The sequence below is a fragment of the Liolophura sinensis genome, chromosome 8, assembly GCF_032854445.1.
Source record: "Liolophura sinensis isolate JHLJ2023 chromosome 8, CUHK_Ljap_v2, whole genome shotgun sequence".
NCBI classification, from domain to species: domain Eukaryota; kingdom Metazoa; phylum Mollusca; class Polyplacophora; order Chitonida; family Chitonidae; genus Liolophura; species Liolophura sinensis.
Genome location: NC_088302.1, coordinates 31,229,263 through 31,242,931, shown reverse-complemented (window position 1 = coordinate 31,242,931; position 13,669 = coordinate 31,229,263). Strand labels below are relative to the sequence as shown.

The window sequence follows — 13,669 nt, the reverse complement described above, 5'->3', positions numbered from 1 at the left end:
ACCCTATCACCATGGCTTAAGCAGTACAAAAAAGTTCCTTGCGAAGCGGTATTCACAAGAGAAAAACACGTGCCAGAAGACAAAAAAAAGACTATAGCTCTCTTAAATTCACAACTATTCAAAATATTTGAAAATATTGCTTTGATATTGACACTCGTCATTAAATGGACACTAGACACCTGTCATAAAAATTCCAGGATCGTGTGAGAAATATTGTATCAATAGCAGTATTTTATCACTTGATTGACAGATGTCAAAACCTCCAGCAGGCTTGATGCCACTGTGTAATTTGTTGCAGTTTAAGAGTCATGAAAGAAGACTAATATCCAGTACATAATGTGAGTCTAATGTCCTATACGTTTGTAAGTTTATCGGTCTTTTCTGGCATATGCACTCGATATATATTGTCACTGAGTAGAATGCCATGTCTGGTGTCTCTGGTAACGTGTTCCAGTGGGAAAGCACGTAGAACTGTGACACTGTTGAAAGCGATGTTAAATTCCATGGCAAACGAAACAACAAATCGAAAAATGGAAAATGAATGAATTACAAATAAAACATACAAATTTGTTTACTTTATTTTATGCATTTATATGATACAGTGTAGTGGTAATATAATTACTAAATTTCTTTCCTGTAAACAGCGATTGCCCGGATTAAATCAGATTGAATATTTATGTCAGACAAATATAGGGCTTGAATCACAGTTTCGATTTGGTTTTAAATTGAAGATTAAGTATTAATTCCTTATACAAATTGAACCATTCGTGCGGAGAAGGCCTGTGTCACGTTGAATACCATTCACAAAAACTGATTTTAACACTTAACGGGTAAATATAGTGGGAGTTTCTCCAGCAATTTCATTTCATGATATCTACAAATTGGATCCCTTTATGTCATTCTTGTTGAAATAAACTGATGATTAAACTGCCAGTCATTGATATCGGCCAGGTCCCTGTTGTTCAAAACTGGGTTAAGACTTAATACCAGTTTTAACTTTAAGCCAAGTGTTCATTTTTGTACTTAGCCTAAAAAATTGTGTACTAGTATATTAAATATGGACTAAAACTGCTGCTGTTATAATTTTACTTTTGAGAGCAGCATTGGCTGCTGAGTCTGGCTAAAATTTTAAATATAAAATATGACTTAATAACGGTATTAGCTAATACACTTTCGAACAACTGAAACTTTTCTCTTTTCTCGCGCAATAGCGACTCTGATTCAAACACAACGGAACATTGTTCCCTTGTAATGAACGAGAATTACGTTATCCGTGTTCCCACAAAACATCATCGCAATGGCAGGAACGAAAAAAAAGACTACATTGCCTGAAGGCCCGAATTATTTAAGGCGGGAGAAGTTCCCCATTAAATAATTTTAATTTTAAAAAACTTAAATATATGAAGTAACACAACGCGGAACATATATATGAACACCAATGTCATTATATCACCTGCCTTAGATTATTTACAAATAATTGACGCTTGGATTGAATTTCACGGTAGTGATAAAATTTAAGCCATCGTTGTTGTTATTGGTGGTACTCTCCTGGACGTTTCACGATACACCTGCGCAGATGGAATGTTGTCCTGTGTGTAACACTCCACTTCTGGTTCACAGAAACATCTATGCACACATCTCTTCTGCAAAGTAAAATAAAAGCCAAACAATATGAGAATGTAATCATGACTCGTCAGATCGAAATAATATATAAAATACACATATGGGGTACAAACTAAACACTCTAAACAAACTAAACACTCATTGAACATGTCACAACAGAGGGCAATTATGTCTACGATCTCATCATATATTTCTTGACGACAGACAAATAAGCAAAGCATTCAGTTTATGAAACAGAAACGATGAAGACAATGAACTCAAATTCATGCTTGACTGAAAAACGTTGATATTAAAAAAGGATTTTTTAGATCCAATTCATTTATTTTCTTTTTCCTAGCTTTGAGTGGACTGCCTCAGCTGAAATCACCAGCCCTTTACCATTGAGGCGGCAAGGGCGTGTCCTATACGGCCAACCACCTGAGCTTGACCAATGAAATCGCGTGTTCTACTCTGCCAAGTACCAGCTCTTGCAAAAATTATATTGTGAGTTCTACTATGCCAAGCATCTGGCAAAAGCCAAAGAGAATATGACCTCCAATCCGCACTGTTTCTGTGTAGACTGATTTATTTTGAGAAAATGGTGGTCGACCCCTATGATGTTCTGATATGTTTTAGATGAGACAGCCAACTATTCAACAACAGGTGTCGTGTGGGACAACAAAAATTAGGGAATGTAGTTTTAGGAGAGTGTAACTGTAAAATTAATAGATAAATAATATGGGGATTTTTTTTAATGGGGGGTGAGGGGTTGAGTGCTTTCTACTAACCGCTGAAAGTCTTGGGTAAACAGTCTGCTTCAGCCATGGACGGATTGAGCAGCTGATCTGTCTCTGTCCTGGGTCTGTAGCCGTCCCTACACCGGCACTTGTGCGCTCGACATTCCGTGAACCCGAACTTATCCATGCACACCACTGTATCGTCGCAAGCTTCCCCGTACATTGCCATAAATGTCCGACCGTCAGCAGATGTCCCTGATAGACGTGGTTTGCACCTAACGTTGTCTTTGCACGGCTGGTAGCCATCTTTGCACTGGCACTTCGAGTCGTGCCCACAGTAGCTGCCCGCACGACACACGTGAAAATTGTCACACGTCTGATGGAGGTCCACCACTGCCATGCAACGAGAAATGGATGGATACATGGATCTGTACGATACTCGTCATGATTTATTTATTAATTAATTTATGTATTCATTTATTTAATATTTGTGGTTTAATATCATACTGAAGAAATTTTAGCCTCTACGATGGCGGTTAGAGTATTACGGATGGAGGAAACCGGACGGCCCTGGCGTAAACCACCAACCTTCGGTAAGTAACTGACGAACTTTAAAAAGCATGTGGCGTACATATATGCACACGGTATTTGTGGAAGTGGTCTACGATGGACGGTAGACTGCGCAAACGACCACACGAGAGTCGTCGACCGTTTACTGTCACCATGGTTTCTGAAGCAGTGAAAGCGAGGGAATCTACTATTTTCCTCTCAAAAGCCGGGTTTGAACCCGTATCTCTTCAGTTGATTAAAAGACTACCGCAACCTTGTCATACTGGTTATAAGGCAAAAGGCGGCTCATGTTTTGGAAGTTGTAAGTTTTATACTGCTGCTACTGTTTATTGTTGACAGGGGCCTCAATTGTTCAGTGTGAAAAGCAGATTATTCACTGAACGAACATCATATCCTTTACCACGGGACCAAACTGCAACCCACAGTTTACATCTCCGTATCTTTTGTTTTTGTTTGCTTACTATATGTAATCCTTTCACTTTCAACAACATTTCTGTGATTTCACGAAGCTGTCTCCTAGTATTGGTCCTAATTCCAATACATTCATGGTGCTGCCTCACTGGAAAGCCATCTAGAGGACACCAGACATGACACCCATACCCAGACAGGGCATGCTCCTCATATCGAGCAGTAAGCCGACGAAGCACCTTTAAAGCTGCCAATCTAAGGCCACTGGAACACTTCTGGTTACCAGACACAAATTCTCCTGCCCGACATCGCTGTCTGTTTCTAAAGGATATAGAGGCGTGTTGCGGTGTTATACCCGTTGTCCTAGTTTCTGTGGTTACCTGGTTACCTTCTATCATCACATGTAAACTAACCTTTCTGGCAACCCGATCTGTTTCCTAAAGGACATAGAAACTGGTTGCACAGCCATACCCGTTGTCTTAGAGTCTGTGATTGCCTGGTTACCTTGTATCAACACACAAGCTCACCTGTTTGACATCCCTGTTTGTTTTGTAAAGGGAAGAAGCCAGTCACACATACGCACTTCTTCTCATCGGACGAGGGTGTTTCGCACATGGGTTTTACACACGTGCTGTTAATCGGACATTCGCTGGTATCTGTGCATGATTCGCCGATAAGTGCGCCTACACAAAGAAACAAGTTCCCACCGTTAAAATTTGGAAATCGTTAACGAATCCCTGGTCATTAAATGTTTTTTTTTTAAATCATTGATAAAGTTACAAAGCCTAAGCCTGGTTTTACTTGACTGTAGCTTTACCATGGTTAACAGTTAAATGGTATTTCTTCACGCAAAAACAAAGCCGTTGGTCTTTTATTCTAGAGGAATATTCTTTAGTATGACGCAAAACAAAATCAGATATAATAGCAAACACAAAAATTCTACAAATATATTAGATATTGACTGTTTGCTATCCAGCAGGCCTTGGAGTTCGCGATTCGTGATAAATAGACATTACTACTCGTATAAACATCACAATTGTGCAAAATATGTCGTCAATTGTTAACTGGACTTTCGTGGCAACTCTTTACCGGTTCACCTAGCATTAGACATCATGATTGTACAAAGTAAGTCTTTCACACTTAGCTTTTAGCTCTTGGCTTTTAGAGTACTCATTAGAAATGTAGAACTTGTACGCATCGTGATTGTGCGAAACGTGTCGTCCATACTTAACTTGGCTTCGCTTACACACATCATGATTGTGCTAAACATACCCTTCATACTTAATTTGGCGTACAGGATAACTCATTATAACTGTTTATTATAGATAGCTTGTTGATTTTTCAGGCGGTCTCTAAAAAAACAAAATATATATCCCTTGCAATACATTAGTAACAATCTATAGGAAAACTAAACTCATCCCGATAAGGAAGTTTATATTTACCGACACAAGCAGGCACTCCAAAGACGGAGATGCACACGATTGCGACCAATTCCAGGCGATTCATCGTGTCTGTATCCTTAGAGGACAAGGAATCTGCAAGGTGAAATCATAAAGTATCATTTTGAAAGGTTGGTTTAAAATGTACGTTCTACGTCCGTAGCTACATCAAACTGATTTATACTGTGTATGCTTGATAGCGAATTCGAACTCTTTTATCCCTGAAGGTAAAAGAAGTTCTAATGCACCATGTGACCTGTCAGAAATGTTAGGCAACTATTTTTATTATAACATTTGGCGTGTGGAAAAAGTTTCACGGAATTTATTTATTAGCTGAACAATGGAGAAAATTGAACAGCTGATCGTTTGTGGACTTAAGAAATTTCTGAAGAGAAGATGTGTTATGTGTGCCTCAAGAAAACAGCGAGACAGACAGGTAATCGATTAAGTTTACAAAGAGTGCCTAACATTTTTGACTTTTGAACTTTGACGACTCAAATTTCCCCTTTTGTTACACGAAAATAGAAGCCTATTCGAATTCTTCGGTGGTGGCTTCTAATGATAACCGAGAAGTGACGTAAAACGCTGATCAAATTTCTTCAACACCAAAGCGAATTGAAAAAATTATGGAAGACGAAAATCGGCCACTGTACGGCGTTTTCTTAGTTTCGAGGCCAAAAAAGTAAGGTAATGGTTTTCTCTGCGCGATTTTCTCTTTCGACATTGTAACGTCGGACTAAGAAAATGTGATGTCCGTATCTGGTAAAAAATCCTTGGCCAGCTCAATACATTTTTAATTTTTAAAATAGCCAAAACAGAAATTGTCTGTATGAGGACTATCTTTCTAGTCGTCTAGCTATCCCTTCAATGGTGTGAATCAAGTCGATTCAAACATTCTAAACATCTGCCAAATATATGAATGATTACTGGCTATCTACGTTCATGCTTATATACGTTGTGGCTGATCTTTAAGGAGAAATAATCAAACATGAACTACTGCTATGATTGTGTGAGCATTTACTATGAATTTAGAGTGTTAATTCATTACTGGCTTCCACTTTCAAGCAAATAACTTACGAATTTTAAAATTAGAACAAATTCTATTTATTAAATAAGGTCTATATGGGAATGTGACTTTCGCCTGAGAGTTATCTGAACTGACTTGGCTATCCATTAGTATGTGTTACCCCATATAATGTTCGTTATGTCACATTATGCCTGTTTACACGTATAAAAGCCTTAAACACATGTCGTGCCTGTTCATACGTATAAAACCCTTAAAGACATGTCATGCCTGTTTACCAGCATAAAACCCTTAACACATGCCATGTCTGTTCACACGTATAAAACCCTTAAACATATGTCATGCCTGTTTACCCGCATAAAACCCTTAAACACATGTCATGCCTGTTCACACGTATAAATAGTCACATGACGACGAGGATTCATTAGATGTCTATACATACACTGTGTCTTCTTGTGGCTGAGCGAGTCCATGCCGCCAAAGCTCTGCGCCACTCAAGTATCATGCTGAAGACACCAGACATGATACCAGACCCAGTCAAATTATGTTGACACTGGGTCAACCATGTAGTCCTGTTTCCTTGCTCTAACCTCTCAGATTTAGGTCTATGTTATAATAATGTGCTAATGTGCTACACAACACATAATGTTGTGTTATTATAGGCAGAATGAAGTACTGTCTGTAGCCACACCTTGCTCGTATATATAAATGCATGTGCTTGTTGTTACGTTTATTTCGTTAACTTTTTATTCTCGTTTGTTCCTATTTACTCATTTTTGCTGGGTCACATATATCACATTTGTTCACACCTAATATTTGTTTACGTATATCATAGTTTCCCAGACGACACTAAACAAGCTGGGGGTATAGAAAAAAATCCCCGTACAGTTCCAAGAAGATGACCAGAGAAATTGTCAGGCGTGAAAGGCTGAAAGTGTCACAGAAAATGTCGAAACACCCTCGATCGAGGAGTCATTTCGGTGTATTGCATCTTCACAATTTTAACATTCGCCGTCATGACTTGAAAACTCTCCTTTCATGGCCAAAACGTAACTCAGACAGCAATACGGTAAAGATATACCCCTTTCGCAAGAATACGACCTGTGGTGGATCAAGTTTCAAGAGATAAACAAGCCCTATTGTGGCGGGTGATCCGGCAAGGTTTTCACTCGGGGCCCAGCACAATAGAGGGCGTGAAAGGCTTGCCGCTGGAACCATGCTGTCACGAACAAATTCAGTGACACGCTGCATAGCACTAGGGGACACACCCTGTTTTTAATTCAGGCTATTCAAGTGAAAATGTACCTCAAAAAACTATACATCTACCTTGATATACATTTCTTCAACCATGGTACCCACACCTATAAAATTGCATATTTCTGAAGAAAAGAACACCTAAACTGAAAACGGTGCAAATGAGTTTTATCGGCATGGGGTGTGAATAAGACAGCTGGAGGAAAACCACCAGAGCTTTCAATCACCCAGTGAATTGCTAGACAGACTCGTGCAACTTGTTACTTTCGTGACAAATGAATCCGGGATAAGAACCCTATTATAATGTCTCCAATATTATTAATATGCTGTTTTCCGCGACTCTGGCAGTAAGTGAGAAGGTCTGCCAGCAACCTGCGGATGGTATTGGGTTTCCCCCCGGGCTCTGCCCGGTTTCCTCCCACCATAATGCTGACCGCCACCGTATAAGTGAAATATTCTTGAGTATGGCGTAAAACACCAATCAAATAAATAAATTTTTCCGCGATACTTTGTCGCGCGAATTATGTTATATTTACATTTATGATGTTGTCTTCCTGATTTCCACTTTGTTTTTGTATAAGCCTTTTATCACACAATGCTGGACATAATAACCTATTACCATAAAACGTCTGTTGTGAAAGTTAAGCAGGATTTCGTTTCGGACATGAACCTTTTTTCACATGACGCAGGACCTGGTATTTGTTCATTAGTCTGTCACCATATACATAAGTATGTGGTAAAAGTTTATTTATTTATTTGATTGGTGTTTACGCCATACTCAAGAATATTTCACTTATACGACGGCGGTCAGTATTATGGTGGGTGGAAACCGGTCAAAGCCCCGGGGTAAACCCAAGACCACCCGCAAGTTCCCACGTACGGCCGGAGAGGAGGTTAATATTTAGCTGGACCTTGTATTGTACATTAGTCTATTACCATAAAGGTCTGTGTTGCAAAAACCAGTAGTTGAACCTTGTGTTTGATATTAGTATTTTATCATAAAAGTTTTTGGACTGAAGGGTTAGTTGGACTGTGTGCTCGACTTCATTATTGGTCCATATTTCCCTTAATACTGCACCTACAAACATCAAACTTGGTACATTAATGACACTTACGTTGGACACCGTCTTGTAGGGCTGGAAAACGTTGGACACCGTCTTGTAGGGCTGGAAAAGAGGTGTTTGTGTATTAAGTATGAGATCATTTATTGATCAAAGTGATAACTACGTTTGACGTCATCTGACCTCGGTGCAAAGACCATTGATAGCGTTTTGCACGACTATTAAAGTGGGCTGTAAGCACCAAATAAAATCTATGTGTATCTGTAATATTATTTTCATAAGAAATTTTTCATTTTATTTTTTTTGTAGGAAATGATTTGTAGGGCTTGTGATGTGATGTTTGTGTATGAAGTCTGAGATCTGTATGTCTATTGCTTAAGGCGCCAATGCCGGTTTATAGATAAGTTAACAGTTGGGCTACTAGTAACTGCTGATTTTGACGCCACCTGGTGACGGATGTCAAGATTCTTGGAGCCAATTTATAACGTTCGGAAAGTTGTGTTTAATTATCAAGCATGAACAAGATGTATCTGTAACACTTCATATGACAGATTTCTATTTTCCATAGGGAAATTATAACTGAATTTTTTGAGCTGGGTAAGTCTTTAAAACCAGTAAATAGTTCTGTTAACAGTCTAGTTAAAAACGCAAATTTGGCGTTAGCAGGCATTCGACGTCAAATAATTTCACGCCCATTTGTACGGTTTGCATATTGGAATTTTAATATCAAATATGTGTATTGGTAACATTTTTGTTTATATAAATTTATGTTTCCCAGACAAGTCGTGGTTTGTCCCTTTTGAATGGGTTGAGAAACCAGTGAACAATTTTGTTAACATTTTTAAATTTTGTTAAATCTGTTTATGTATTAAGGAGATCTGTACGTTTATTGGTCAAGGTGATAACAGTATTAATGGAGATATGGGCCAGACTGCTATTCACACAAGCGCCCCCGCTTTAAGTGTCATTCATGTACCAAGTATGACTATCTGTAGGTGCAGTAATAATGGAGATATAGCCAATACATAGTTTACAGAAATAATGACTTGTCCCATTTGAACAGCTAACCGCTTACTGTGAACCGCAGTCTGAGCTATTTCACGTAAGCCGGATACGGTAATTTTACCATTGTCCCTTCCTTGTGCATTTTGCATGACTTTATCTGAGAACCAAATGGGCAACATTCCCTTGACCATGACTACATTGTCAAAGTCTCGACTCATATCCTGGTCATTATTATAATACTAACACGCCCCTGTGGCATAAATAGAAAAGATCACAATTTTATCGCATATTTCTGCACAAGATATGAAAGTATTTAAAAAAAACAGGTAAAAGCAACTATGACGCAGGTAAAAGTCACAAAGCTTAGTTACAGAGATTAACAATAGTTCTGATGTTATGTAGCCACATATGATTCCACAGATCTATGTTTATATATCCGCTCATTTATACCTAATCTACCAGTCGCGATGTGCATTGTAGCCTAGCTGCATACAGTAATTTAGCGTGACGGTGGATACGCTGCTATATTGAACGCTTAACACGGACTAAGGAAAACCCTCCTTCAAAATATAGTTAGGAGACAAATAAGGATAGGTACCTATGTGTCGCACCTTAAAAGTATTAACTTACATTATATGTCTTTGTATAACGGGGCGGGGTGCTACGGTATAACATAACAAAATAAAACACTGCGAGGTACAAAGATGAGGGGCTTAATACGTTTCACAGTGTGGATTACTCGCGGTAAACCACAATCTGGAGATTCTCTTACATTTAATAGTGAAACTTTTGGGATAGCCTACAAGACAAGAAAGAACACACATTAACTACACACTTTATAGTATAAACTCTTTCAGTGCTTGCAAGAAAGGGCATGTTCACAAATTATCTTATCCAACATTCTAAATGTAGCCTAATTCATTCGATTAGCATTAGGGCATAAGCCATACACATATGAGTTATCGTATACTTGATAGTGTTTAATTATTTATTTATTTATTTTATTGATGTTTTACGCTGTACACAGGAATATTTCACTTTTACGACTTTCATGACGCGTCTCGTGGATTATCACAATAAACAAGACCCGGATCAGATTCCCTCGCACTTTAAAGTCGCGTCTAGTGGATTATCATAATAAACAAAACACAAATCACATTCCATCGCACTTAATGACGCGTCTGGTGGATTATCATTGTAAACAAGACACGAATCATTATTCCTCGCACATAATGATGCGTCTGGTGGATTATCACAGTAAGCAAGACACAAATCATAATTCCTCGCACTTTAATGACGCCTCCAGTGGAGTGTCATAGGAAACAAGGCGCAAAAAAACACATTCCATCGCACTTAATGAAGCGCCTAGTGGATTATCACAATAAACAAGACACAAATCATACTCCCTTGCACTTTACTGTGCAATATCTTTTGTATATTGAGCCATACAATGGTAAAATAACAGGATATCCCTCAATAGAGATATTTCACGAATCAAGTTTTGCACTTCTGAAGTCGTTTGTCTTCCCACCCTACCTGGTTATACCTGTATTAAAAACCAGTCAGTCATCTACCTGTCTTGTGTTATTCAGGCAAATTGTTTCAACATGTATAAAAAAATAAAATATTGTATCTTACATAGTTTTGCTTTATATATATATATATATATATATATATATATATATATATATATTTATTTATTTATTTATTTTTATTTATTTATTTATTTAACCCGTTTTCAGGAACTTTCGTTTTTATATAAACTTTCGTTTTATAAGATATAGTTATTTGATCCACGTCTCATACTCTTCACCTTGATAACTTTCACTCTGAATATAAGCAGATGTTAATGTTTATCTTTCAGTCACCATAGAACACACGATGTGCAGGTTCGATGGCTGTCTTTGACAGGAATTACGTGGCCGTCCGCAGTCTAATGTTCGTTGAAGGCCACTTTTCTTCCACCAGTATGGCATGCGTATTTTGTACGCTTGATTGCCGGTGGGCGGTGGTTTATCCCTGGCACATAGGTTTCCTACACCGTTAAAACCGACCATCATCGTATAAGTAAAACATAGCCTATTTTAACGAACATGGTGCTAAACAATAAATAGATAAAATTCATTTACAACTAATGACTGTTATTGACATTCGTGGAACACATATTTGACGGGATTTGTTTTGCTAGTGAGGCGAGGGTAAGAATCGAGATCTGTCTGATTCGGGGCTTGTCGGATTTCTTTTACCTCAAAGAACTGGACCGCCATTATATAAAAAGTATATTACAGTCGCATTATACTGACATCGGGCCAACCGGTCTGCCTTATTTGCTCTAACCTGTAAGTTTTGAGTGCTACGCGAGAGAGCAACAAGTGCCATTTCTAATATCTTATCTGGTATTACCTGATCCGGGTTTGTTCCGTGACCTTCCAATTTCCAGGCCCCTTGGTCTTGTAATAGCTTTAATTGCCAATTTTAAACCGTAAGGATATCTGGGGTCTTTGAAATTCTTTATGCCTTTACTTTAAATTTTCAGCCAAAAACGAAATAACTTCAAATGTAGAAGCACATTTCAAATTCCAATATAGGAAACTTATCAAAGAATCCGTCGCTGTGAGTTCAAGTCCAGCTCATGCTGGTTTCCTCTCCGGCCGTATGTGGGAAGGACTTCCAGCAACCTGCGGATGGACGTGGGTTTCCCCCGGGGCTCTGCCTTGTTTCCTCCCACCATAATGCTGGCCGCCGTCGTATAGGTGAAATATTCTTGAGTACGGCGAAAAACACCAGTCAAAGAAATAAACAAATCAATCAAAGAATACGGCTCGTAAGAAGAATGCCTTGTGCTTTATTTCATGTTCAACGTTTAGATAAAAGCAGATACTTGGTCTCTGAATACAGTGAGTATTTTGTCTTTTCTCGTGTCTTTGGAATGATTTCTTCTGCAAGGCAGATTTATAGACATTGTGAATCGTGTTAAGGCATACCGTCACTTGCAATCACTAACTTCAACATTGTTCAGTGAATCCTATATTCTCTGAACTCTCACGCTATTTATTTATTTATTTATTTATTTAATTAATTATTTATTTATTTATTCCATTGTTGTTTAACGCTGTACTCGAGAGTTTTGACAGGGGTCAGATGTCTAGGTGGAGGAAACTGGAGTGCTTTGAGTAATCCACCGCACCCTATGCCAAGTATCTGGGAAACATGCTGACTTAATGCTGCAGCTGAAACAGCTAGAGTTGGATTCAACACGCGACGTTTTAGGCCAAGAGCCTGATAGTCGTAGCGAGCTAGCGTATAAACCGTATTACACCTCCTCTTAAAAATATCCCATAGATACTCGTGTAGTGAATGCACCCAGTGACCCACGGGTGTTAGTTTTGTAGTATTTTGTTTCCAGGCCGCACCAGCAATGTCCTGGGTGACGGGACATGTATACATAGCTTTGTGACTTTTACCTGCGTCATAGGCGTGCTTCTGCTTGTGGGCCAGTACGTTGCGATTGTATGGCGCAGTTCACTTCATACATATTTACTACTACTAAACTTTACCTTAACAAGTTGTAGACTGAAATTATAATAACCAATGATGTGCATGTAAATGTGGCCAATTTTACGATATCACCATATTTTCAGTTGTTATGCATACTTCAGTTCCTTCACACATATAGGGGCCTCCGTGGCTCAGTTGGTTAGCGCACTAACGCCGCGTAATGACCCAGGAGTCTCTCACCAATGCGGTCGCTGTGAGTTCAAGTCCAGCTCATGCTGGCTTCCTCTCCGGCCGTACGTGGGAAGGTCTGTCAGCAACCTGCGGATGGTCTTGGGTTTCCCCCGGGCTCTGCCCGGTTTCCACCCACCATAATGCTGGCCGCCGTCGTATAATTGAAATATTCTTGGGTACGGCGTAAAACACCAATCAAATAAATAAATAAATCCTTCACACATATACTACCGGCAAAAGTTATTTTATCCAAGATGAAGACAGCCCGAAATTCACTTTATGAAAGAGGACCCTTGGTATTAAGCCCATAATTACTTAACATCACTCTGCAACAACTCTCACAAAATTCACATTTTTCGTAACTTATTTTTCGTAACTGCCTTGTCTAGGCTATGCCCCTATAAGGCTACGTGATTTACGACGAAAAGCTTATGAAGAATTGATCTACGAAGTTTTGCAAAAGTTGTAATGCAGGGCTGTTGCTATATATGGCATTATTATCAATTCACAAATTTCGTTTTAGACTGCTTGACATCGGACCAGCGAAACCGTAAAAGAGGGTAAAAGAATCCGTTTTCGTTATATTAATCTAAACTTGTGGAGAATAAAATAATATCCGACTTACCTTAAGGCTTAATATTGATAGGAGATTTCAGCTGGTCACCGTTAGGCCTTTGCTCTGGAGTCGGTCTGTGCAAGATTCGCAAGTGTGGCGGTATCATCAGCAACCATATAAACACACTACTGGGTTTGATCTAGCGGAACAGCCAAGGCGTTGGTATCCGGATATACAGCCTGTCCCACATTAAAGGGGCCGTCCCCCTACCTGAGCTTGACATC

At 38.9% G+C, this 13,669-nt stretch overlaps 1 protein-coding gene across 2 annotated transcripts; it reads right to left on the bottom strand.

Moving 5' to 3' along the window:
* Positions 1-1,247: 1,247 nt before the first annotated feature.
* LOC135472551 (adhesion G protein-coupled receptor E5-like) lies at positions 1,248-13,603 on the bottom strand. 2 transcript variants are annotated; one of them, XM_064752104.1, is made up of 6 exons: positions 13,455-13,590; positions 8,150-8,200; positions 4,760-4,852; positions 3,845-4,000; positions 2,391-2,732; positions 1,248-1,643 (listed from the first exon to the last, which is right to left on the bottom strand). In XM_064752104.1, the coding sequence occupies exons 3-6, from the start codon at positions 4,821-4,823 to the stop codon at positions 1,627-1,629; spliced, it is 579 nt and encodes a 192-aa protein (XP_064608174.1). In that variant the 5' UTR covers positions 4,824-4,852; positions 8,150-8,200; positions 13,455-13,590; the 3' UTR covers positions 1,248-1,626. The 2 variants fall into 2 exon arrangements, with proteins under 2 accessions (XP_064608174.1, XP_064608175.1); XM_064752105.1 differs by lacking the exon at positions 8,150-8,200 and having other exon boundaries at positions 13,455-13,603.
* Positions 13,604-13,669: the final 66 nt, after the last annotated feature.

Bases quoted from the DNA above. Each gene is read 5' to 3' on its own strand.
- LOC135472551 (XM_064752105.1), bottom strand. From the start codon at position 4,823: ATGAATCGCCTGGAATTGGTCGCAATCGTGTGCATCTCCGTCTTTGGA. The intron at 4,001-4,759 runs GTAAATATAAAC...TTCTTTGTGTAG, and splicing joins TGGAGTGCCTGCTTGTGTCG to GCGCACTTATCGGCGAATCA. The intron at 2,733-3,844 runs GTGAGCTTGTGT...GTTGCATGGCAG, and splicing joins CAAACAGGGATGTCAAACAG to TGGTGGACCTCCATCAGACG.